The sequence below is a fragment of the Podarcis raffonei genome, chromosome 4, assembly GCF_027172205.1.
Source record: "Podarcis raffonei isolate rPodRaf1 chromosome 4, rPodRaf1.pri, whole genome shotgun sequence".
NCBI lineage: Eukaryota > Metazoa > Chordata > Lepidosauria > Squamata > Lacertidae > Podarcis > Podarcis raffonei.
Window position 1 is genome coordinate 15,427,284 of NC_070605.1, and position 26,920 is coordinate 15,454,203.

At 44.9% G+C, this 26,920-nt stretch overlaps 1 protein-coding gene across 3 annotated transcripts in view; it reads left to right on the plus strand.

Moving 5' to 3' along the window:
* Window positions 1-527: 527 nt before the first annotated feature.
* Window positions 528-26,920, plus strand: part of TMEM135 (transmembrane protein 135) — a 184,830-nt gene continuing 158,437 nt past the window's right edge. Inside the window, exons 1-3 of one of the 3 annotated variants that reach the window (XM_053385541.1) lie at window positions 528-863; window positions 6,920-7,047; window positions 10,494-10,586. In XM_053385541.1, coding sequence (XP_053241516.1) covers window positions 723-863; window positions 6,920-7,047; window positions 10,494-10,586 — 362 coding nt within the window. In that variant the 5' untranslated portion in view covers window positions 528-722. Of the gene's footprint in view, window positions 864-6,919; window positions 7,048-10,493; window positions 10,587-15,885; window positions 16,005-26,920 lie in introns of those variants that run through there. The other 2 variants (XM_053385540.1, XM_053385542.1) reach the window with 2 other exon arrangements.

The following is a 26,920-nucleotide window of genomic DNA, read 5'->3' on the forward strand; positions in this document are numbered from 1 at the left end:
TTTCTGTTCTCATCATGATTTTTGTTCTCATCCTGAAGCAAAGTTCTTAACCAGAGGTACTATTTTTGGGTTAGCGGAGTCTAACCTGAAGCGTCTGTAACCCGAGGTACCACTGTACTGCAAGGTAAAGGTAAACTAAAGGGCCCCTGGACGGTTAAGTCCAGTCCAAGGCGACATATATTTCTTTATTTTGTGCACGGGTTTGCATTAAGTACTAGGCAAATATACCCACATGCTCCTTGTTTTTTAATCATTTCCCTGAGCCTGCATTTAAAGACACACAGACCACCTTTGCTCCTTCCTCGGCTGCTCCCCTTTGCAAAAACACCATCGTGCATCATCGCAGCCCTTGAGTGACAGCCCGCGTGGCCCAAATGACAAGAGAGAGAAGCTGAGAGGGGAGGGGGGGTAACAAAAAAAAAAAAAGAGCGAGGAGCTCGTGCCTCTCCAGCTCGCGCCAACTCCGCCCAATCCGCAGCCCCGGCGGCGAAAAGCCGCCTCCGGATTGGCTGCCGCGGCTCACGCGAGCCGAGCCGGCAAACCGCCCCTCGGCCCGGCCGTATACACAGAGCGCGCGAGAGGCGGTTGACCGCGAGTAACCTCGGCGGTTTGGGCCGCCCCGCGCGACCTTTCTCCTGCATTGGCCGTGACGCGCTCGGGGCCTCCCCCTCCCCCCGAGCCCCCCTCCGCCAGAGAGAGCGAGAGAGCGGCTGCGGGCCAAGATGGCGGCGCTGAGCAAGTCCATCCCTCACAGCTGCTACGAGATCGGGCACACCTGGCACCCCCGCTGCGGACGGGCCTTCGCGGACATCACCCAGGGGGCGCTGCTCGAATCCCTCCGCATCTACGGGACCCTCTACCTGGTGAGGAAGGGCCCACCCCCCTTCTCCTGCCACCCCCCCCCCCGGGGTGGGGAAATGAAGGGAGCCAAATAAAATATTTGAGGCTCCCCCCAAGTGGATGGGCATTGCCATTCGAATGGTGTATATGTCTGCCCGCCCCACGCCTTGGCAGGGCTTGCTTGTTCCTCTCTCCCCACACCCCCCAAATATTGTATTCAACTTGGCACCCCTGGTAGGTGGTTGGACGGTGCCCTTTGGGGTGTGGGAGGCGTTAGAGTGGGTTCCTGAAGAGGAGTGGGGTATGGCAGGCTGGTGGCAATGGTGGGGTGGTGAAGGGGGAAATGATAGGTATAGGTATATAGGGAGGGGGTGTTCAGATGACCCCTTGGAGAGGAATGGGGATGGAGGACAGGTAGGCGGCAATGGTGGGAAGGGGGAAGAAGCAGCAGGAAGGATTTGTAGGTATGCACTGTAGGTTAAACCACAGAGCCTAGGACTTGCTGATCAGAAGGTTGGCGGTTTGAATCCCCGTGACGGGGTGAGCTCCCGTTTCTCGGTCCCTGCTCCTGCCAACCTAGCAGTTCGAAAGCACGTCAAAGTGCAAGTAGATAAATAGGTAACGCTCCGGCGGGAAGGTAAACGGCATTTCCGTGCACTGCTCTGGTTCACCAGAAGTGGCTTAGTCATGCTGGCCACATGACCCGGAAGCTGTACACCGGCTCCCTCAGCCATTAAAGCGAGATGAGCGCTGCAACCCCAGAGTCATCCACAACTGGACCTAAGGGTCAGGCATCCCTTTACCTTTATATATCTGTAGGGAGGGTATTCAAAAGGTCCCTTGGAGAGGGATGGGGATGAAAAACTGGTGGCGATGTTGGGGTGAGAAGCAGCAAAGATATACTGTATAGGTATATATAGATCTATAGGGAGGATATTAAAATTGTTCCTTGTCAGACTGGTGGCGATTGAGGGAGGGGGAGAAGAAGGGTAGGTAGGTGGCATTTGGGGTGGGAAGGTATTAAAATGGGTTATTGAAAAGGTTGTGTGGCAATTGCTGGGTAGGGTGTCATTTGAAGGCCGGAAAGGGGCAAAGGGGGAGGGAAAAAGGATACTACTGGGAGTCAAACATTTGATGAATCAGACCAATCCATCCAGCTTTCTGACTGTAAGAGCTGTTTGACAGTGGGATGGACCAGAGGTGGTGGATGCTCCTTCCTTGGAGGTTTCTAAGCAGAGGTTGGATGGCCACCTGTCATGGATGCTTTAGTTGAGATTCCTGCATTGCTGGTTGTTGGGCTAGATGACCCTCAGGATTCCTCCTAACTACGGTTCTGGAGGGACATTCCCAGGACTACATGGAAATGCTGGGGATTGGACCTGGGATCTTCTGCATGCAGTGCAGTTGTTTGGCTACTGAGCTGTGGCCCAAATGTGTTGGAAGCTGACCCACATCAAGTCAGACCATTGGTTCATCTAGTTTAGTATTGTCCATGCTGACTGGCTGCTGCTGGCCAGGGGTTCAGATGGGGGGAGCTTGTCATTACTGCTAGAGTTGATGTGTGATCCTGGTTAAGATTTTGAGTTTAGGAAGTTGGGGAATGCAGAAGGATGCTTTCAGATCAAACTTATCAGCCCAGCCCAATATTTAGTCCAAGTGGTTCTCCAAGATCTCAGGCAGAGTTATTCCCCAACCTGCTACCTAATCTTTTTAACTGAAGGTGCAAGGGACTGCATCTTGGATATTTTTCATGCAAAACATCATATGCTCTACCACTGAGCTGTCGCCCCAGTGCATTTGCTCATACAAGCAGAGTTTGGGTCTAACAAATTTTTCGGCAGGTCAAATAGTGGTAGGCATACATGAAGGTTGAAAGATGAAGGGGGAAAGGATCTGGCTTTGCAGACAGAGGATCTAAAGTTCAGTCCTTGACATCTTTGGGTAAAAGGATGTAAGGTGTCAGGGCTGGGAAAGACTTCTGTTGAGGACTGAGCCACTGCTGGTCAGTACTAGATGAAATTGGCCATTAGATTAGATTGTGTTGTTGTTTTTGCTTTTGAAGGATAATAGTTAATTCATTTCCGAATGTATTTGGCTGCTGTAATTAGTCCATGTTTAGATTTCTGTATCTACAAGCTGGATTTGCTATCACTTTTGGTGTCTTGCAAACATTTAATTAGTTTGCGACAGGCTGTTGGTTATGAAATAGCAAAGAGTTTGGTGCAGTTAGCAGTTAATCCCTTTGAATTTAGTGGGATTTACTTCTGAGTAAACATGCATTGAATTGTGTCCATAAACACATTTAACTGTTGGATTGTGATGTGTAATCTGAAGAAAAGCAGCATGTCTCAAAGTGTTCTTAGTTGTTTTTTTTAAAGACTATTACAGTATGAGCTAGAGCAAGCCAATTCAACACCAGGCCCACAAACTGATTCCTTTGCCTGACTGTTCTTCAGGAGGAGTTCACAATCTTCCTTTTCTACTTTTTGTGGGAACCTTGAAGCCTGACAGGTACAAGTGAGAATGGGAGTATTATCCCTTATCTCCCTAGAGTTGGAGGCACATGGTCTTTTTGCTGAATCTAGCCCCATTGGGAATCTCACTGTGCCTCTGATACTTTTTCACTCTGTGAATTACTGGGGCAGGGTAGGGTTGGGGAGAAGGGGTAGCATGGAGTGGAGAGATCTGTGGGTGTGAAAAGAGAGGTTGAGTAGTGGAGAATTAATTGAGAAATAGTCAATAGAAACAGGGACCTGTGGTTAGGGTAGCAGAAGGAGGATCAAACAGAAGAGGTTTGTCCTGGGAGAAGGAGAAAGACAGAGCAATGTGGGGTGAGACCGCTTGTGAGTCTCTCTCAGCTCTTAGGCAGGAGGGAGGATGCCAGTTGGGTGAAAGAGACTTACAAGTACTGTATTGCTTCACTGTTAAGGAAGTGCTGTAGACTATTTAGGATCACACCACAAAGGAGTGTCTCTTCTGTGGCTATGCATGTAGGTGGCGTCTTTCATGAAAGAACCAAGATGTTTTCTTGAAAGCAAGACGCATTAAGAAGAATTAATATTGTATATTAAGAGGTTGAAGCTAGGTTTCTTTGATAAAACTGGTGTTTCTTCCCAAGTGCTGCTGTTTTCACCCCATCATTTGACAAATATATTGTAATTTCAGATATCACTGAAGAATACATGGGTGAGAAGATGGAGATTCCCCCCCCCCCAATAGTTTTTAAAGAGAGATTTTTGTGTGCATGCTAAAAATGGATATCATTATATCCTGCGTCTTGACATGACATTCAGATAGAAGGTGCTCTCCATCTTCCATGGATCACAGAAGCTGATTCTACTTCCTTTCATCCCCAGCCTTCCCATTCTTTCAAGAACGCTCAGACTCAATGTGTGGAGACTGTGCTGTAAGAGCTCTGTCAGACATGTTTCCTCTCTGTGTTCTTTCACCCTAGATCTCTAGGTCAGTGTTTCCCAATCTTGATTCTCTAGCTGTTTTTGGACTACAATTCCCATCATCCCTGGCCACTGGTCTTGCTAGGTAGGGATGATGGGAGTTGTAGTTCAAAAAACAGCTAGAGACCCAAGGTTGGGAAACACTGCTCTAGGTTACAAAGTCCTTTTGCACCACCGCTTCCTGACTCAGACTATGCATCCATCAAGCCTATAACACACACCATCTCTCTAAGCCTCCCCACAACACAGCATACCCCATTAGATCTTCAGTTGTGTGTGCAGCATTCTCCATTAACTCCCCACCTGCTGAGATCTGAAGGCATCTACATGGAAGTCTGTCTCCTTTCACCAGACACTACAAACTGGGATTATTTGCTTCTGTAGAAGCGACCTTCAGTAGGAGAGCATTCCAGCAAATGCTCGCCTCTCTTAGATTTCAACACTGACAGTATATTCCTGCTCTATAGGAACTAAGCTAAGGTACATCCCATTAGTGGCTGAATGTCAAAGATAATTTGGGTGAAAGTGCATTCTTTCTGGGATAGAGTGAATGAGGCATCCAGAGCTCCCCCGCTTGCCAGTGTTATACTTTCATATGTATACTCATGAGAAGTATACTCGCTGCACTGTTGAATCTAAGCTCGTTTGGGACCTTTTTGAGTTATGTATGTGTGATTCTGGCAGGCTCTGAAATGCTGGCTTTTTGTTGAAGTTTCACCTCCTTGATATCTGTCTACTAGTGGCTTGGCTGTGGATGAAAACTGGGAAGGGGCCAGCAGGACTGGGATAGTCATTAAAAACTGGAGGGAGGGATTAACCCATTAGTGGATAGAGACCTCCTTTACCCCACTAGTGAAAGTACTTTCAAAGTAAATACCCACGCTTGCTTTCTCAGAAGTAAGTCCTATTGACATAGTTAAGGATTGCTTCCAAGTAAGTGTGCATAGGATTACAATATCAAAAGACTGAAAAGTTTGTTCCCTTTAATCCAACTCTACAATTCTATGATTCTATGACTCTAACCCATTATATTGTAAGTTCCTTGCAAAGGCAGTTGAAACTAGTATAAACTTCCCAGTGGGAATTTAAAGATGATTCTTCAAACTGGAGCACAAAGTACTTTGTCCAGTAATTAATTAGTATGTTCTATGCAGTAGCTGCATGCTGGATTTCGAAGGGCCAGAGGAACCAGAGACCAAATTGCAAACATGCGCTGGATTATGCAGAAAGTTAGAGAGTTCCAGAAAAACATCTACTTCTGCTTCATTGACTATGCAGAAGCCTTTGATTGTGTCGACCACAGCAAACTATGGCAAGTTCTTAAAGAAATGGGAGTGCCCGATCATGTCAACTGTCTCCTGAGAAATCTTTATGTGGGACAAGAAGCTACAGTCAGAACTGGATATGGAACAACTGATTGGTTCAAAATTGGGAAAGGAGTACGACAAGGCTGTATATTGTCTCCCTGCTTATTTAACTTATATGCAGAATTCATCATGTGAAAGGCTGGACTGGATGAATCCCAAGCCGGAATTAAGATTGCTGAAAGAAATATCAACAACCTCAGATGACACAACCTTGATGGCAGAAAGTGAGGAGGAATTAAAGAACCTTTTACTGATGGTGAAAGAGGAGAGTGCAAAATATGGTCTGAAGCTCAACATCAAAAAAAACGAAGATCATGGCCACTGGTCTCATCACCTCCTGGCAAATAGAGGGGGAAGAAATGGAGGCAGTGAGAGATTTTACTTTCTTGGTTTCCATGATCACTGCAGATGGTGACAGCAGCCACAAATTAAAAGATGCCTGCTTCTTGGGAGAAAAGCAATGACAAACCTAGACAGCCTCTTAAAAAGCAGAGACATCACCTTGCCAACAAAGGTCCGTATAGTTAAAGCTATGGTTTTCCCAGTAGTGATGTATGGAAGTGAGAGATGGACCATAAAGAAGGCTGATCACTGAAGAATTGATGTTTTTGAATTATGGTGCTGGAGGAGACTCTTGAGAGTCCCATGGACTGCAAGAAGATCAAACCGATCCATTCTGTAGGAAATCAGCCCTGAGTGCTCACTGGAAGGATAGATCGTGAAGCTGAGGCTCCAATACTTTGGCTACCTCATGAGAAGAGAAGACTCCCTGGAAAAGACCCTGATGTTGGGAAAGTTTGAGGGCACAAAGAAGAAGGGGACGACAGAGGATGAGATGGTTGGACAGTGTTCTCGAAGCTACCAGCATGAGTTTGACCAAACTGCGGGAGGCAGTGGAAGACAGGAGTGCCTGGCGTGCTCTGGTCCATGGGGTCACGAAGAGTCAGACACAACTAAACGACTAAACAACAACAATGCAGTAGCTAAACTTTTAAACTTGTGTCTGGCTAAAATGTTCCCTGTATGATCACAGTTTTGGAATGCCTAATACATTCTGGTCTGGAAGAAGTCATTTAACAGCTGCAAGAAGTTCTACAAAAATACTCACTTTGTTAGCCAAAGTTCATGAATTGGTTAGGGGTTTAATTCAAATCTCATTCTTAGAGTATGATTTCCATGTATGCCAATGTCAGCTCATTGGCAGAACAGTGAAATAAAAAATGTAATACATAAATAAACTTGGCTTATCTCTTTCAGATTGCTGCAATTCTCCGGAAACGAAAACTAGATTATTATTTGCACAAACTCCTCCCTGAGATCCTACAATCAACATCCTTTCTAACAGCAAATGGAAGTTTGTATATTGCATTTTTCTGCATTTTAAGGTTGGTTTAACTTCATTTTACATCTTTAAATAGCATTTTCCATAATTAATGTTGACTTGTGGAATGAATTTATTTATTTGAAAAATTCTTACCTTATTCTTCAGCTGCAAAAAAGATTCGCAGATTGGCATACACATGCCAATAATAAGACTGTCCCTGCCTTTAGGCTTACAATCTAATGCACATACCTGTAACACAAAAGAAAAGGTGATTGGGAGGAAGAAAGAAAAAAGCATGCTGATAGTGGTTAGAAAATTCTTGTGTTTTCTCTAAAAAGGAAGCAAAATCCTTGCAAACTGCTCCTTCTGTGGTTGATGGGTAGGACTAGGTTGGTCATCTCTTTAGGTGCAGCATCCCAGTGGTCCTTAGACCCCTGGCTGACATGTTTTGTCCTAATTCTCTATGTGGTTTTTAAAAAAATGAGACTACAGCTATTTTGGGAACAAGATTAATGTATCTGCTAAAATGTAACCCTCCCATCATTATTTATTATTATGTTTAGATTGCTATCCCACCCCATCCCTAGGGCTTATTTGCTGAGCTTACATTCACATATTTTCGCTATTCTGGAGATGGCAGACAAGTGCTGTTTCCTCTTTGCTAGCTAAAAAGTGCTTACTTGCCATCAGGGGTCATCCTGTGGGATTATGAAAACAAGCCCGTTTTTCTGTTCAGGAAATGTCTCTTAACTCTTTCATTTGCACAGATCAGCAGCTTACAATGAAATATTTACCAAGTACACAATCTTGTTTTGTTCTCTAGGGCATAGTGAGCTTGAGAAGTTTTTTGTTGTGTTATTTCTTCCTTTCCATGCAAACATATTTGCCACTTCAACTGTTAACATTTTGGAACAAAGTGTGGTCATTAGAGGGAAGGGGGAAGGACAATAATCAGTGCAAGGTACAGCAATCATGCTTCTTTCCTCTTTCTGACATTATCTAACCACTAATAACAAAGGCACCCCAGATTCTTTAATATGTTGTTAGAACTGCTAATGTGCTGTAAGAATAAAATAAAGAAATGTAAGCCCAAATAACTTTCATTCCAACCATAGTGGGGGGCCATAGGTTGGTCATTCTGATGTGTAACTGTCTTGGTTGCATATGGGCCACTTAATTGACCACAGTGCAAACATGCATGAGAACATCATGCCTCCAGAGAAGGCTGCCTGCTCCATCTTGGCATGAGTCACTGTTCAGTCCTTACACATCAACCTGAAAATGGTTAGTTTTAGAGAGTTAGACAGGGAAAAGGTTTTCCTCTGACATTGGCAGTTGTGTTTCCCAAGCTGTGCAAATTTATCTTTGTTTCTTGGAGTGACAGCTGCCACTTCTATAGTTCAAGGTGTGAAACTGGACAACATAGTAGAAACTCATCTTTGGGTTCTTCCTAAGAACATCATGATAGTTGCATTGCCCAGAGAAACTTTGTTAAGAAATTCAGAATAATTCCCCAGCCCACAAATGTTGCTTGCATGTGCCTACGTTTGTCATTCATGAGCTAAAAGTGGGGGAAAACAAGTTTTGTGAAGGTCCACAGCTTGCTTGGTTGTCTGGTTGACATTCCTTCCTTGGAGGTTTTTAAGCAGAGGTTCGATGGCCTTCTGTCATATATGATTTAGTTGACATTCCTGTATTGGAGGGGTTAGACTACATGACTCTCGGGCTTCCTTCCACAACTCTACAATTCTATGATTCTAACTCTTTCTTGTCCCAGGCAGTCACTCCCACTCTAAAAAATGAAAAGAAGTGCATAACAAGTCAGTGGTATAAAATTCTGTGAGTGCATTGGAAATGTAATTTACCTATTGATTTGAACTTGAAACCAACCCTATTCCAAGGACCCAAAGCAGTTGCAGTATGTGCACAAATAAAATATCTAAATAGAAAACAGACCACACAAAACATACCGTATTTTTCGCACCATAGGGCGCACTTTTCCCCCTCCAAAAATGAAGGGGAAATGTGTGTGCGTCCTATGGTGCGAATGCAGGCTTTCGCTGAAGCCTGGAGAGTGAGAGGGGTCGGTGCGCACTGACCCCTCACGCTCTCCAGGCTTCGCACACCTCTCTGCAAGCAGCGGGAGCCCAGCGCTGGGCTCCCGCTGCTTGCGGAGAGTTGCCTGCATGCTTGGGCCTGCGCGCGCTGAGCTCAGCGCGTCCAGGCTTCGTGGACCTCTCCGCAAGCAGCGGGAGCGGTCCCGCTGCTTGCGGAGACTTGCCTGCATGCTGAAGCCTGCGCGCGCTGAGCTCAGCGCGTTCAGGCTTCGCGGACCTCTCCGCAAGCAGCGGGAGCGGTCCCGCTGCTTGCGGAGAGTTGCCAGCATGCCGAAGCCTGCACGTGCTGAGATCAGCGCGCCCAGGCTTCGCGGACCTCTCAGCAAGCAGTGGGAGCGCTCCCACGGCTTGCAGAGAGCTGCCTGTTTGGGGGCTGGGGTCGGGGGAAGCTCGAGCTTCCCCCGCCCCAGCCCCGCGCCTGGGGGGGAAATAATTTTTTCCCCTTTATTTCCCCCCCAAAAAACTGGGTGCGCCCTATGGTCCGGTGCGCCCTATGGGGCGAAAAATACGGTATGCTAAAATCTTAACCCTTGTCACCAGAAGCCTGACCAAATTGACATGCTTTGTACTCTAGAGGAGGGGAAAGACATAGGTATAGGGAAGTCAGCTAAAGTGCCTATTTTTGTGCTATGGTTCCCTGCTGGTTACACAGAATACCCAGAAGGTACTATTGATGCTTCTGGGAAATTACAAGGAAGGAGTTTCAAAGAAATACAGGACTCTAGGCATTTCAGTCTTTTAATGTTTAAACAAGCATCTTTTAAGTATGTCCTTTTTATTGGGCACTAGTAAACATTTTCGGCTTAGGCTGGACCAGCCTACAGCTTGTCCTGTGTTAACAAATATATTTTGTCACAGGGAAAATAGATGTAGTGCCTTGTAACAAAGTAATCCTTTGAAATATAGCGGATGTAAAATTGATGTTCTTCCTTGGGTGTTACAAGAATGAAATTTTATGAGGTTCTTTGATGTTCTTGTTAGGAAGAAACATGAGATGGCAATCGGCTGCTTTTTGCCTGATGCAGCCTTTGCATCTGTCATACTGGGCTGCATCCAGAGTTTTTGTTTTGCAAACAGCTCCTGCTGAAAGGAGGAAGAAGCAATTTTTGCTGGTTCTCCATTAAATCCCCTGTGCCCCCTTCCACACTCTCCCGGAGAGTACCCCAACACTGTGGAGCACACTTCTGGGAGGTACAGAGGGCTGAAGGAAGCGGAATTGGTGAAAATTACCTCCCCCTGTGGGGGTTTCCTATGAATGGAATTACTCTGGATCTAAGCCACTGTATATGAACAGATGTACTCTTTTACTAGATGCTGTGTATTAACCCAAAAATGTTTCTTTATGCTTTAGCATGCAGAATAACAAATATTGCACATTTTATTTCCTCAGGAGGATACTTGGAAAATTTTATTTTTGGACTCCTGGTTTTGGCGCTGCTTTGCCAGCTTCTTATGTGGCTATTCTTATTGAAAGGAAGAGCAGGTATGTATTCATATATCCTTTACTTGCTTCCACTCTTTTACAGAAGATGGGAGCCAATTGCATGGAGCCAAGTTGAGAATATATTGTGTCATATGCAGCTGTCAGATGGGCAGGGTACAAATAATAAAATTAATATTATTAAGAGTTTGCGGTGTGGGTAGGTAGTATACTCGAAAAAATACATGGTGGTTTTGTTTAGGGTTGCTGGTTTATACATACATGAGTGAAAATGCGCACCTAGTTCCTCTTAAGATTCTGTTGTTTTCAGGAAGTTTTTCTAGAGGATGAGAATTCTGTGTTGTATAGGTCCAGGTATTCCCCATTACTCCTAGTCCTCATCCCTCTGCTCTTGATGCATCCTTAGCAATAAGTGTAAACAGCCCTCTGCTGTGTTTATACTGTTGCTCCTCCCAACGCTTGAAGCTGTCACCACTTAATCTCTCCATGCCTGTCTTTCTTAGGTTTGTGACCCTGCTTCATACAAATAGAAGGGACAGATGCCTAGTGCCACTCATTATTAGTCTTTCCTGGCATCCTTGCTTTCTTACCTCCTTGCCAAATAGCCACAACTTCATAAGACTGCCAGGAATTCCCACTGGAATAAATTAGAGCTTTTGTGTTCTGCTTGTTCTTGTGCAGAATCTGTATGGAGTTGTGTGACTTCTTAAATGATGGTTAAATGATGAATTCTGCTATCTCATGATGTGATGGTTACTGACTTAAAGGTTTTTTTTAATTTTTAAAAAGGGGTTTATCCATGGCTACTTATCATGATAGCTATATGCAACCTTCAGGACTAGAGGCAGCATGTCTTTGGATTGCGGTCGCTGGGGAAACAGCTGCCTGAGAGGGGTCTTGGCCTCATCTCCTGGCTGTGGACTTCCATTCTGGGAAACAGGATGTGGGGCTAGTTAGACATTTGATGTAAGCATTTAGGTTCTTACATGTATGTGTTAACCTACTCTCTAATTTAACTTCATCACTTTTTAAAGAAAAGATGTTTGTATAATGGCTGAATCAAAAAATTCTGGGGGAATTGTTACTCTGTGAGGAGTAAACTGCAGTGCCCAGGATTCGTAGAGGGAGGGGGATGTGCTTTGAATGAGCAGCCTTACTCTTTATAGTAGTACCTCGGGTTACGAACTTAATTTGTTCCGGAGGTCTGTTCTTAACTCGAAACTGTTCTTAACCTGAAGTGCACTTTCGCTAATGGGGCCTTCTACTGCTGCTGCCACCGCGCAATTTCCATTCTCATCCTGGGGCAAAGTTCTCAACCCGAGATAATACTTCCGGGTTAGCGGAGTTTGTAACCTGAAGTGTTTGTAACCCCAAGCGTTTGTAACCTGAGGGACCACTGTACTTTACTTCTCTGGAGTGGCAGGTTTCACAGAGGACCTTCTTCAAGAACCCTGGCTTTGTAAAAATCCTCAGAACATACGATCTGACTTTCTTGCTCCATGATTTGACACACCCTGCAGCTTTCCCATACATTTCCCTGGTCCAGATATCATGAAAGTACTCTTCATATTACTCCATTTGATCTCTACACATATCTGAGACGCCCGCCTGCCCTCCAGTCTCTTGCTTCTCCTGCGACTCCTAAAGATGTCCTTAGGAATGAAGTCCTCCTTTTCCCCTCCTGCTGTGCTCATGTTGTTCTCATCCATAGCTGCTCTTTACAACAGAAGGAGTCACTAGAGAAGGCGAAAGGGATTAGTGGGAACAGGTGCAGTATTCATGAACTGCCGCTAAGGTCCTTGAAAGGAAATAGGCCTGGCAAGAAGCTGGCATAAAGAGATTGCCAAGAACTGGAGAAGGAAAATGGGCAGACTGTCTACTCTCCCCCTCCCCACACAGTTTGTTTTCGCTCTGTTGGTCTGTACCATTTATCTCTTAAAATATGAGCATGCAAGTATGGGAACCCTGCAAAATTTGCAGGGAGAGTTCATTGCGGGAAACCAGCCCTCTCTCTCCCCATATGGTCCTTTCTGTGCAAAGGGAATCAGAGTCCTCCCTTCTCCTCCAAAGCAATTGCAGAGAGCAACGTCTGTGTCCAGTTTCCCCTCTCTCTTTACCCAGACCATTTTGGAGGAGAAAACAAGGTCAGATTCTGCCCTAAAGTGACCGTTGCAGGGGGTGGGGAGATGACACTTGCAGCTCCTTGTGTTGGCTTGGGGAAATGAGCTGTGCTTTCTTCCTTCATCCAGCACGGTTAAGCTCTTGTCCCTTCTCAGACCTAGTGCCTGCTTACTGCCCTCTTTTGCTGATAACATTTCTGCAAGGGTAGGGGTGTGTTTGGTCTCCTTCTTTGCCCTGACCTCTGCATTAGAACTCCCAGTTTGTTGTTATTTTGGAATATGCTATCTTGAGTTCCATGGAAGAAAACTGGTCAGCGAAATAAATAGCCCCAGAAGTCCACCGGCCCCTCACTTTCCTCTATAGCACGTGCAGAAACGGCCTTCTCTGGATCTCATCCGCTTCATCTGCTGGAGCCTGTCTTCTGACACAGGGGAAAGTTCCTCACTCAACCAGTCCATGACATTGCTCCACCCCTCAGCCTCTGTCCCCACAAGCCCCTTCCTCCTACCTGATCTGGTTCCACAGCTGCTGCTTCCCTTCTGCCCCCATGAAAAGGTGGATCAGGAAGTCTTGCCGGCATCATTCTGTCACCTGCAAGAGAAAAAAGGTAAGCAGGATGCCAGGAGTGCCACTTTCTCTCACAGGTGAAATAGGGCATCTCTAACCACAGATGGGCCTTTGAGAAAGCCTTACCTGCTGAGTGCATTTGGAGGTTGGTGCCCATTTCATATGTTAGTTGTGCAGAAATAACACCTCCGCTCCTTTGGACCCTTGGACCCAACAGTCCCCCCCTCAAAAAGATGAATAGAACCCACAGATTAGTTGGAAAACCAACAGAATGAGAACAAATGGAGAAAAACCACCGTCCTCCTTACCCAGTGGCCTCATTGGTGTCCAGCGGAGCCTGAGGTCCGTACTTCCTATAAATCTTCTATGATGATGTCATTTGGATGGAAGAGAAGGAAAATGAGAGGCAGAATTTTTCCACAGGCCTTTATTCACCACATTTATACCCATCCTTCCGCCAAACGTCCCAGGTTGGAAATGTAGCTGGAGTCAGTCTGAGCGCTGCTCTCCCAGGCCAGGTGAGAAAGGCCTGTCAGACAGGGAGCAGGACCTGCAGGACTCCCAGCAAGAAGGCTTGGGAGGTGGGTCTTGGTTTCCAGCCATGGAAACCGTTCTTGGTCCATTGAAACTTGTCTTTGGAGTTTCAGTCTAGGCTCTTGTACTACCAATCCAACTGTACGCTTGTGAAACATGGACCACTTATAAACGCCATCTCCAATTCATTGAACGATTCCATCAATGGTGTGTCCGAAAAATGTGACACATCACTTGGGAAGACAGGCGAACGAATACCAGTGTCCTGGAAGAAGCAAAGATCACCAGTGTCAAAGCAATGATTCTTCAACACCAACTTCGTTGGATTGGTCATGTGGTTCGGATGCCTGATTATCGTCTTCCAAAGCAGCTACTCTATTCCAAACTTAAAAATGGAAAGCGTAATGCTGGTGGTCAACAAAAGAGGTTTAAAGACTCTCTCAAGGCCAATCTAAAAACATGTATAAACACCAATGGCTGGGAAACACTTGCCTGTGAGCGCTCCAATTGGAGAATAGCCGTTACCAAAGGTGTCATGGGCTTTGAAGACTCTCAAACTCAGGACACAAGGGGGAAATGAGCCAAGAGGAAGGCACACTTGGCAAACCCTCACTGCGATCAACTCCCACCCAGAAACCAATGTCCCAATGTGAAGGACGTGTGGATCCAGAATTGGCCTCCACAGTCACTTATGGACTCATGGTTAAAACTCACTGTTCATGGAAGTCAATCTTGGCTACGAGTGATCACAAAAGAAGAAGAAGAAGAACTAGTCTTTGCTATGTGTATCTTGTTCAAGGTTACCTAGTATCTGGTTGTAGCACTTGCCTACTCTTGCAGCAGGAAAACCTTCAAATATTCATATAAAAGCAATATAACATTGGATTGACACCGTTCCAATGCTGTTTTGCTCAGAAGGAAGATGGCTACCAGAGGAGGCACTTGGGATATGGCATGGGGCAGCCATCATCCCTGAAGCATGAGACCCCATACACAGCAACCCTTCTGCCTGGGTGGTAATCACTGCCCTCCTGGTCTCTCAGTGCCAGACAGGTTGCCATCTCAAGGACAAGAGTGGATCCAGCCTACATGGTTTGGGGACTTGGCCAGGACAATAGGGGGTACTCAGCTTGGTTGAGAAACAGGAACATGTATATATTTTCCTTTGTTTTACTTAATGAGTGTAAGATGGAGGTCAAGGGAGGGACGGGGGCAAACCTATTACTCAGGTTTCCGCCAGAAAAACCCTCCCAGTTTGTGACATAGATGTGATGTATGTATGACGTTGTATTAAAAGGTGTTGTGGGTAAAATGGGCTTCTTTCTGCTTCTTCCATGTGGTAGTTGGAAGTCCTGTTGCAACAGTTCATTGAACAAAGACCAGGCCTCTCCAGAGAGCCAAGGCTGTGCAGGAGACCCCAGGACTCACATCCCCCCCCCCCCGACGAAGAGAAAGGGAAGGAATGCTACTTACAGTCTGCCCATTTTGTCCAGGAAAAGATCCCACCCTCCTCTCTAAAGTAGCTAGCTATCTAACATGCCCACCCAAGCCTAACTCCGACCCCAGCCCAACCCCTGCCCTAAGCATACACCTAACCCCCACCCTAAGTCTACACTTAACCCTACTACTCTATGTACAAAATAAAAATATACAAAATATGTACAGATGTGCACAAAAAATATAAAATGAAAAACAAAGAACAAAAATATTAAAATGAACAATAAAATAAAAGTGTTAAAATAAAAACTTAAAAGAATAAAAGAAAATCAAAATAAATCAAATAAAAGTAATAAATGAAATCAAAATCAAAATAAGAAAATGAAATAATAATAATAATAATAATTTATTATTTGTACCCCGCCCATCTGGCTGGGCTTCCCCAGCCACTCTGGGCGGCTTACAAAAAAATATTAAAATCCTCTAATACATCAATAACAATTCACTAATCCTCCGCCTAATCTCCACCAACCGCCACTAACTCCTCTCTCCTTCACTCGTCTCACTACTAATGGCCTCCTCCAAGTCTGTGGCTTTTAAAGGAGAAGCAAGAGATGTCACAAAGGAGGGTGGGTCCTTGTCACCGTGGCAACCCTCCCACCTGGACCTGGGCCCGCCTGGCTCCTCCTGAGAGGTGATGCTCCTCTATCAGAACTCAGGCACCTGCTGTTCCGCCTGCAGCTGGATTCATGGATATATTTCTCCAGACTCCTCCTCCTCGAATCTAAAAATCTTCGGAAGGTGACTACCCATTCCTACTGTTCAATGTTCCTGAAGGGAAAATGACACAGACTGCTAAGGCCAATTTTTGAAGAGAATACTGCTCCTGCTTGCTCCTGTTTCTAATGGTTGAAACCAATTAAACTTTCCTTTTTTCATTAACCGCTTTTCAGATGGTGGGCTTGATAGGGTTCCTGAAAGTTAACTTCTTTGACACTATCACTCCAGTTGGCTTTACTGTTTCATTCCTCAAGGAAAATCAGGACAGCTTTCTGCATCTCTGCCAAGGACAATTTGAACTTCTTTTTATTGCACGTCTAAAACTAAGGAAAAAGAAATGTTGCTTGGAAAAATACACACATTGTTAAGAATAAGCCAGAGCTTGGCAGTAGATTTTCACACTGCCTCCCAAGAAGCATTAAAAGAACTGCACCCGTTAACACCCTTTCCCCACCCCTCCAAATGATCCCTCCTTAAGGTGGCTTAATGTAACATGATCGCCACTTGGGCGACTGCAAGAAATTTTTTCCAGGGTGCCAACTCCATAACCCATTTTGTCTCTTATTAGCTCTTATGGGGTAACCCCCCTGCTTGGTTTGCCCTGGCACCCTTCTTGTGTTTGGGTCAAGTGTTTGTTACTTGCGAAGAAATGGAGTATTTCCCCCACTGTGAACTGTGGTCAGGGTAATATGGAAATAGTGGATAATTTCTGGGCAAGCAACTTGTGGATTTTGATGCAAATGTTCACTTTACTGCTCCTGTTGTGTGGTGTTGAGTAATAGTAATATTAAACTCTGAAAAATATCTTAACTCCAGGGCACTGGTCTCTGTTTCACCATGATTTTGGGGCATTGAAACCAGATTTTTCTCACTTTTGCTTGCAAGGAAATAAGCTGCTTATTAATGAATCCAGAATTGTGTTGAAGTCCATTTCCAGACATCTGGTTCAGAAGCAGATTAGGTTCAAGGTGGTTAGCTAAGCTTGTAATTTCATAGAATCCACTTTTGGTCCTCTTTATCCAAGTTTGTGGGTTTTCTTTTCTTTTCTAAAAATCGTTCAATAAAGCTCCCATCATTACAGCTTTTCACTATGGAGTTTTGAGCTCTTGTGCAGTGCAAGTTCTTATCTCTTCTGCTCAGGCGCAGAAGTCTGGTTGTCTAGCAGGGAAACATTCAGGCTTATACTTGGGTGAGCTAACTTGTTGTTATTCATTAATAGCACAGACCTTTACACCTGTCAACTGGTCAGAGTAGGGGCTGCTATTGTAAAAAAACTGATCAGAATGAGTGAAGAAGTGAGGGTGGATACAGGAGGGGAAGGCAAGGTGATGCTGAAGTTGATTGCTAGTTCCCAGTTAGTTATTTGCTGAAATTTGAAATGTTGAAAAAAGAACTGGAATGTATATGTCCTTGAACCCAGAAGCAAACTTTGGAATATCCCTATCATATATCTCCATGACTGTGGGATAGTTGCTTTCTAATTGCACAATACTTTTCCTCCAGTGTGTTTAGAGGCCTGTATAAATTACACAGATTTATTTGGCAAATAAATGGCTATGCAAATTATGGGAGGAGCAAGGAATTATGCAGAGCACAAGATTTTTGCTGCCCCCCCCCCCGTACATTTTATACAACCACCCTTCTGGCTGCTGAGATTATTGCCAGCATTGGCCAGATGCTTGCAAGCCTACCTTTAAAAGGGTTTAATAAAACAAACAACCTCCACCCCCACCCCCCAATTTTGTTAGGAGCAGGAATTCTCTGCTCATTTCAAATTTGGTGCAATTTCTGTACTTTTGAGAAATGGTGGCTTTGCAGAAGCTATAGGTTGTATCCAGCTAAATTAAAGCAGATCCACTGGAATGCATGGATTTATGTTAGTAACCCATTTTAGTGGGTCTAATTTGTGCAGGACTGAACTGGATCCAGTCCTATGTGAAATCACCAAACATCTTCATATTCTTTTAAATGGCTCTTTCTCTCTCATCATGTCAAATAGGTTAAAAGAGGGGGAAATAAATCAACAGTAATTGTTTTACTTTAACATTCTTAAATATGTTTCTGGCCTTTTAAACGTATCTAGCAGCTGGTAACAAATACCGTATTTTCCCCTCTATAACACGCAGATTTTTTCTCCTAAAAAGGAAGGGGAAATGTCTGTGCCTGTTATTGAGCGAATATGTGGTCCCTGGAGCCGAAAAATCAGGCAAAAATCAAATCGCGCTTCACGGAGAAGGGAAACCTGAAAAGAGGAAGCGGCTGCTTTCCTGCATTCTGCCTCAGGGTCTTACTGCCCACCCTCCTCTGTTTCGTTGCTGTGTTTGCTGAAACGGAACAAAGAGCAGGGAAAGCCCCTCCCCTCCAGGCAAGCAGAGGGGAAAGCAGAGTGTCGTTCCTTCTAATTCCTCTCTGTGCTCTGGTGCTGCTGGGGGAGAGGGAGAGAGAGGGGGAGAGAGAGAGAGAGAGAGAGAGAGAGAGAGAGAGAGAGAGATGGCTGGCTTGGGTGGGGGGAAACTTTTGCCTTTCTTTCCTCCCTCCCGTTAAATCCCTCTCCTGCATTCTTAGCCAGCTGCTTCTCTGCACACCCCTCTCATGTCCCTTCTTTGTTTTTCCTTCGCTCCCCACTTAAAATGTGGTTACAAAGCATAGATCCACATGGATCCTCAGGATCTTTGTATTGGGTCACCCCAAATCACCATCAGATCACATAGCATGTCCATGGCTACAGCCTGCCCCCCAAAATCACGCACCCACTGTTGCCTGGGGCTGCAATGGTGCAAAAATGTGGTTACAAAGCATAGATCCACATGGATCCTCAGGATCTTTGTATTGGGTCACCCCAAATTCACCATCAGATCACATAGCATGTCCATGGCTACAGCCTGCCCCCCAAAATCACGCACCCACTGTTGCCTGGGGCTGCAATGGTGCAAAAACGTTGTTAAAAAGCATGGATCCACATGGATCCTCAGGATCTTTGTATTGGGTCACCCCAAATTCACCATCAGATCACATAGCATGTCCATGGCTACAGCCTGCCCCCCCAAAATCACGCACCCACTGTTGCCTGGGGCTGCAATGGTGCAAAAACGTGGTTAAAAAACATGGATCCACATGGATCCTCAGGATCTTTGCATTGGGTCACCCCAAATTCACCATCAGATCACATAGCATGTCCATGGCTACAGCCTGCACCAAAAAAATCACGCACCCACTGTTGCCTGGGGCTGCAATGGTGCAAAAATGTGGTTACAAAGCATGGATCTACAGGGATTCTCAGGATCTTTGCATTGGGTCACCCCAAATTCACCATCAGATCACATAGCATGTCCATGGCTACAGCCTGCACCAGAAAAATCACGCACCCACTGTTGCCTTGGGCTGCAATGGTGCAAAAACGTGGTTACAATGCATGGATCCACAGGAATTCTCAGGATTTTTGCATTGGGTCACCCCAAATTCACCATCAGATCACATGTCTGTGGCCACAGCATGAAGCACAAAAATGATACATCCACTGTTTCATTCAGAATGTTTTTTCCCTTGTTTTCCTCCTCTAAAAACGATGTGCGTGTTATGGTCAGGTGCGTGTTATAGAGCGAAAAATACGGTAATCACTTAATCTCTTCCCAGTGGGCACTCTATTTTAAGTTCCCTGTAGGCATTTGCTTACAGAGCATCCATATCAGACTGAGTTCAGGAATGAAATGCTTGTAAATTAGACCTCCATTGTAAGCGTTGATGTGTTTAGGTTCTGGGCCAGAGTACTGTATACAAATTGTATCTTTAGGAAAATGTAGGGAACATTGAAGGCAAGCTAGCGAATGGCTAAAAGCCTTCTGTTTTTCCTTCAGTTAGTTGACACTGAAATTGCCATGATTGTCAACATAATCAAAGCTGTTCATAAACCACAGTAATCTGGCAGTGGGTTTGTGCTATCAAATTGATTACCCTGAAATCAGCCAAAATGTTTTATTCTCTTTTCTGTTAAGAAAAAAAAAAGCTGTTGCCTGTCTCTTCATAGGCAACCTGCAGTGTAATCCTAAGCATGTTTGCTCAGATGCAAGTTTCATGGTTTCATGTTGTTCAGTAAGACTGTAATAGGACCCTTCTGCTGGGTCAGACCACTCACCGCATCTATCTCAATGTTGTCCACATGGACTGGCAGTGGCTCTCCAGGGTCTCTCCCAGCCCTACCTGGAATTGAACCTGGGATCTGTGCACAAATCACACTCGTTCTCTGAGTCATGGCCCTTTGCGCTTACTCAAACTTACGTTTATATCATTTACATCATTGTCTATTAGCAAAATGTCTGTTATTATGCTGGGTAGGTTATTTTTGGAGGAAAGACTTGTACATTACAATAACTAGCATTTTTTTTTTGCTTTTAGGTTGCTATTGAAAGTGTATCTTTGAAAGAGGGCTTTCCTTTAAGACTGATTCAGCCATTTTCTATTGGAAGCTTGTAATTTAAAGCTTTTAAGGATTTGTATGGTGGTACCTCGGTTCCTGAATGCCTCCGTTGTCGTACATTTCACTTCTCAAACGCCGTAAACCTGGAAGTAAATGCTTTTGTTCTCGAATGTTTTTCGGAACCCAAACGTGCGACGCGACTTCTGCTGTGTGCAAGAAGCTCTTTCAACCAATGGGAAGCCATGCCTTGGTTTTCGAATGTTTTGGAAGCCAAATGGGCTTCCAGAATGGATTACATTCGAGAACCGAGGTACCACTGTACTTAATTTTCTGTATGTATTTGTTTTATATATGTTCCCCCCCCCCTTTGTTTTACTGTATATTTTGTTCTTTTGATATATGTTTTACAGCATGGAAACATGTTGGGAAGCACTTTAGAAACCTTTCAATAATCAACCAACCCCTGGGGTGTAGTGCATCCATGCACAGATCCAAGGCAACACATATATGGTGGAATCTGCATCAATGAGGACTAGCCCAGTCTACTTGATGTCAATCTTGCAGAGCCTATTTTACATCCACTTCAACAGGGGGGTGCTTGGGGTGATAGGTATACCTTGTGATCTCAGCTGTTGAGAGCCATCCTTGCACCTATCTGCACAGCTGCTGCTTCAGTTGGGTTTCTTGATGATGCTAGAGTTTGAAAGACATTTGGGACCCAGGTTTTCCACTTGTAAATTAAGAGGAAGTGATGAAATTCCTGTTTGCCAATTTCACCTCTCCATTTCCCAGAGAGCCTGCTTTGGAGATGACTGAGTTGGGCCACAAAGGAGGGAGTGCTTTTCTCCTCCTTTTTCTATCGGAGAAGAAGGGTAAAGGCACATCTTCTCTTTGTCTTGGCATTCTAGCGTTATGTTCTAGCGCGATTAAAGGTTTGGAAAATATTTGGTGCATCTCTGTGTGTCCCTCTTTCCCCCTGCAAATGAATCATATTAACAAGTCAGGCGGCACCTAGATCCAAGATAGTGGTGCTAAACGTAAGCGTTCATTTTAAATCTGCTACCTAGACCCTGTCATTTTTAGCCTAGCAATGCAAATGGAGTTGCATGTTGTATAAGAGTAAAGTGCTAATTTTCACACAGTTTGAGGAAAGGCAATTAGATCTCTCCAGAAGTTAATTGTGTATTCTTTTGCCTAATGAGCCTAGCCCTTTACGCTTTTCCTTGGTTAATTACACCACTATGAACTGGAGAAAAGAAACCTAATTATAGCTAATCAAAATAAAGATCTAGAGTGGTTTTGAAGGGACCTCTGTGTGTGTTTTCCTTTTCCCTTCTTCAAGTGCCCTGTCCTCTAGGCAGAATTAGTGTTTACTTAGTTGCTGTTAACATTATAGTGGCGCCTGTCTCCTTGCTGTAGAGCAGGCTCTGTCATTGGTGCCATTATAAAGCCCTAAGAGGTTCTGTAATTTGGCAATAAAAATGTACCATAGGCTACTTCTAACACCTTTTAACTTCCTTTTAGGATTGGGGGATGGGTGGGAAGGGAGGATAATGTCCTTAACATTTGCTGGATATTTACAAAGGTCATTCCAGAGTTTGAGGTGGGACCCTCGCAGTTGAGAAATTTAAATGTGTTCATTTTAATACTAGACTGGCATTTTGAAGGTCTGAAGTATGCTTATAATGAGTTTGGCTTTTTGCGTTTAGAATCTTAACTGTGCAGAGTTCTGGTTAAGTCTGTATTGATCACAAACATAAATATATTAAGCACGGTTACCCTGGAATGTTACTAATTGCCTGTGCAAAATTGGCAGGCATATGTATGGATCTTTTTGTACTTTTAAATTTCATTTTAAAGTTGGCTCTCCAGGTGCGTGAATAAACACTTTCTTAACAGAGATTGATTGTATGGCATACTGTTATTACTGATTGTAGTATGTTGCCTATTAAATATGCCACAGTATATGTGCCATAAGCTAAACATGAGAAAATTGCTGTGGCTTTTGTGGATTTGACAACTTAGAACACAAATTGTACATGGGCTGAATGTTATTGCAATTTAATGTTTGTGGCAGCTTGGAATGGTTAAACTTTACCAGCTAATTCCATAAAATACTTTCTGTTCCCTGGAGCTTTTTCCTGCTTCAGAATGGCCTTATTTTAAGTTCACAAGGCAGTAGTCTGGTTAAAATACATTCTGAAATCCATATTTGGCCTAATAAAAGTATTGCCCTGGAAAAAAAGCTCACAGAATAGTGTGCAAGGTTTTTGAGATTATTGGAACTCTTCATCTGACTGTAAACAAAGCAAGGAGTTGGGAGGGGAAAAACCTGGCTAATGGAAGGCAGTGGAGTCTGCATTTGCTCCCAGCCCCAAGAAATATGGCTTTGGATAAAATAAGTTAACTCTCTGTTGTGTATTGTGACTTATACTTTCCTAAAAAGATGCAAGAGCAGCCTTTCAAGCTTTCTGCCTGCTTGATATGAGCTTTTTTTGTGTACGAAAGGAATTATAGAATCATAGAATCATAGAGTTGGAAGAGACCACAAGGGCCATCGAGTCCAACCCCCTGCCAAGCAGGAAACACCATCAGAGCACTCCTGACATATGGTTGTCAAGCCTCTGCTTAAAGACCTCCAAAGAAGGAGACTCCAGCACACTCCTTGGCAGCAAATTCCACTGTTGAACAGCTCTTACTGTCAGGAAGTTCTTGTCGGAATTCAAGCGAGCAGAGCCTCCAGCTTAGCTCTTAGTCCAGAGGAATTTGGCCACCCTCCAGGTGCCCGGCTTGAATCCTTATGACCTCCTGTCTGCGTCTCCCGGCAAGATCAAGGGAGGTCTCCAATCGGCGATTCTCCTCAACGTGAAGGAGAACACACCACTCCTCCCACTCCTCTCCCAGGGAGGGGGAAAGAGACAGACAGAAATATATTTACATGTCTTTATTCCTGTCGTTCACCAGTACAGAGAAAACATGTCTGCACACTCTGCTTCCCAACTGCAGAGAGAGAATAAACTCCACCCATGTACTTCCAGTACAGGGTCATGTGCTGCTCTGAGCTAATATCCGGTGCTCAGTACACTGTCTCTTGTTCCCACGGTACAATCCAATAACACCCACATCCTGTTTACCATTCCAGCCACCTGGTGCTTGCTTCTGCATTGCTCCTTTTTCGTAACATCCTCCCCCAAAAGAATCAATGCGTGTTGCAGCAAGCAAAGCATGATCCAGAGAAGAAAACAAACAGTTGTTATACACATAACACTCCCCTGTTGTTTCAGTTCCACCCTTGGAACTCCCCGCCACTGGTTTCCCCAGTGTACCTCTCTGGTTGTCTGGTTTCCAAGGAATGAGTGCATCTGCATTACCTTGGCTAGCAACTCTCTGTTGTGTCTTTGTCTCTGACTTAGACACAGCTCCAACCTGTCCTCGGTTGTTTACAACAGCAACACATGCAACAGCTAAGTTAGCAAACTCTTTTGAGTACCTCTTGGGTGGTTGACCCTTTGTAACTCTCTCAGACCTACGTATGAGGTGCTGATCCTCTCTGCTTACTGGTCCAGTCTCAGGACTCTTTGGAGAACTAGTTCCAATGGTAAACAGTGGTTCATCCTTCAGTTGTGAAGGCCTATCCATTGTGTGAGACTTCCTCTCAATGACTGTGACAACTGAGCTCTCCGAGCTATCAGTGTCATCACTTTCTGTACAGCTGAAATCAGTGAAATCATCATCATCTGAATCGTCCTCAGTGGGAAATGTGTGTACTATCACTCTCTCCTGTTCAGGAGCACTCTCTAGAAATTTTGTGAGAATCACCTGACCAGATTCAGACAAAATTACTCTGTAGAGACCCTTTTCATACCCCACAAAAATGCCTCTGGCATTCTTTACTCCACCTGGAGCTTCTGTTCTCACATGAGACCCAAAAACCTTGAAATGGGCAACAGAAGGTTTTCTGTGGAACAGTTTCTCAAAAGGAGAACTTCCCAACTCTTTTGAAACCTTTCTCATTTTCGTATAACAGAACGACATTAGAGACTCGGCCCAGTACTCATGTGGCAGATGTGAACTTAGCAATTGTGCTTCCATCCCCTTTTGCAATTCTCTGTTCACCCGTACACAGACACCCCTGTTCCACGCTTCCGCTGAAACAGAAATCTTGTGTCTGATCCCCTTCTTCTGCAGGAACCTTTGGAAATCCTGTAAAAGAAAAATCTGCTTCTCATCTGTGAATAGACAATCAATGTTAGCATCATGCATACTCTTAACTTTGTCACAAAACTCCTGAAACCTCTCCAAGGCTTCCTGTGGCTTTCTCAACACATAAACCCAGACATAGTTAGAGAAATGATCCACACACACAAGATAATATCTTGCATTGCCTCTAGATGGTTCTAGAGGACCAATCACATCAGCATACACCCGCTGAAATGCTCTGTTGACTCCGGTCTTCTTCTTGCTCACACCTGCAAGAGAAACTAAGTTAGACACAGATGAATTACATTCCATGTAATCACTTTGTGCAAAAGTCAACAAATAAAGTCCATCCTTCTCCCTGGCTGAAAGAAATAACTCTCCATCTTTGTAGATCTTGCAGCTCTCAGCATCGTAGGACAGTTTCAGTCCTTTCTTTGCAATCTGCGAAACACTCAGCAGATTGAACTTCAATTCAGGAACCAAGTAAACATTGTTTATTGTCAAGTCCAGACTCTTAAGATAGACAGTCCCCACGCCGGCCGCTTCCAGCTCCTGACCGTTGGCCTGTTTCACAGTGAAGCTTTGCTTCTTAAACGTAGAAAAGAGTCCTCTGTGTGGGGACATATGAACCGTCGCTGCAGTGTCGATAATAAACGCGTTCCCAACATCTGGCGTGGTTCCTTTCGCCATCAAAGCTTTTCCAGGTTTCACCGAAGTCTTGGTGTGACCTTTGCCTGACGCCTCAGGCTTTGCTGAGCGGCCCTTCGCTCCTTTTGGCTGACGTGGCTTCTTACAGTTCCGCTGAAGATGCCCAGCCTGTCCACAATTGTAACATCGGACAACGTTCAAAGCTAGAGCTTTCTCACCAGTAGCTTCATCTGCGGGGGAATTAGAACTCCGTTCCTCCCTCCCCCGGTCCTTTTCTTCCAGTGCAGCAAGTCTGTCCTGTTCATTCAGAACGACGGCAGACACCCTTTCCGCGGTCAAATCGTGAGCGGGGAGGGAACCAAGCTGACTGGCAACGGTTTTGTAAGTCCGATTTAGGCTGTTGATCATCATGAAGCAAAACACTTCCTCCTGCAGACGGAAATTGCGTTCCACCATCTGCTGGCGCAGATATTTCATCTCCGTCAGGTGCGCTTGAACATCTCCATCAGGCGCAAGCCTCAGATTGGTCAGCTTCTCAAAATACAGCAACGCTGAAGAGCCAGCATCCCTCTGATGTGTTCTTCGCAGCATTTCCCAAATTTCCCGTGCATATTCCAAACCCTGAATATGCACCAATTGGTCATCTGACACACACAGAATTATAGCCGTTCTGGCTTTCAGATTCTGTGACTCCCAACCTCGGGTTGGTGCTGCTGGGATGGGGTTCTCAATCACGTCAAAGACCCTCTGATTCTGCAGCAGGGCCTTCATCTTTATAGACCAAGATGAATAATTGTCATTAGTGAGGGGAGGGGGATAGGGCAAACCTCCCGCCTTCTTGGAATCCATGCTGAATCCAAGGGTCAGTTTGCACTCAATCCCAAGCCAGCTTTCACTTTCTCAAGCCAGTAAACTCCAAAAGTCTCTCGGCTTGTTTACTGCTTTCACTGGCAGGCAAACCTTTGGGCTGTGTTTTCAAAACCCTTGCACAGCTGCGCAGATACACTTTCGATTTCCCAGGCTCTTTTTAGGCCACTCAGTAACCTAACAAGTGCTGGCAGACGTTGCCTAGCAACCTGCTCAGGACGGGATTCCTTATCTCACCACAGGAATTCCTGGTATGCAAGCTTGCCCTTTCAGAGCTGTTTTTCAAACGCAGCTATTGTGAACCAGAAAATAAGCCTTTCTGCGTTCATTCTCTCTAGCCCGAAATGCAGCATACCTTTTCTGGCTCCGTTGCCTTGAAACACACTCCTCTCGGTGTCCAGCTGTCTGTTCTGTTTAGCCTCTGGCTGCAGGCAGACGCATTTCTTTATCTCCTTAGGTGCAGAGGATGGCAACGATTCATCGACCTCTCACCTCTCATGCAGATTCTCATAGATCAGATAACCATCGATCTGCTACCAGATGTCGGAATTCAAGCGAGCAGAGCCTCCAGCTTAGCTCTTAGTCCAGAGGAATTTGGCCACCCTCCAGGTGCCCGGCTTGAATCCTTATGACCTCCTGTCTGCGTCTCCCGGCAAGATCAAGGGAGGTCTCCAATCGGCGATTCTCCTCAACGTGAAGGAGAACACACCACTCCTCCCACTCCTCTCCCAGGGAGGGGGAAAGAGACAGACAGAAATATATTTACATGTCTTTATTCCTGTCGTTCACCAGTACAGAGAAAACATGT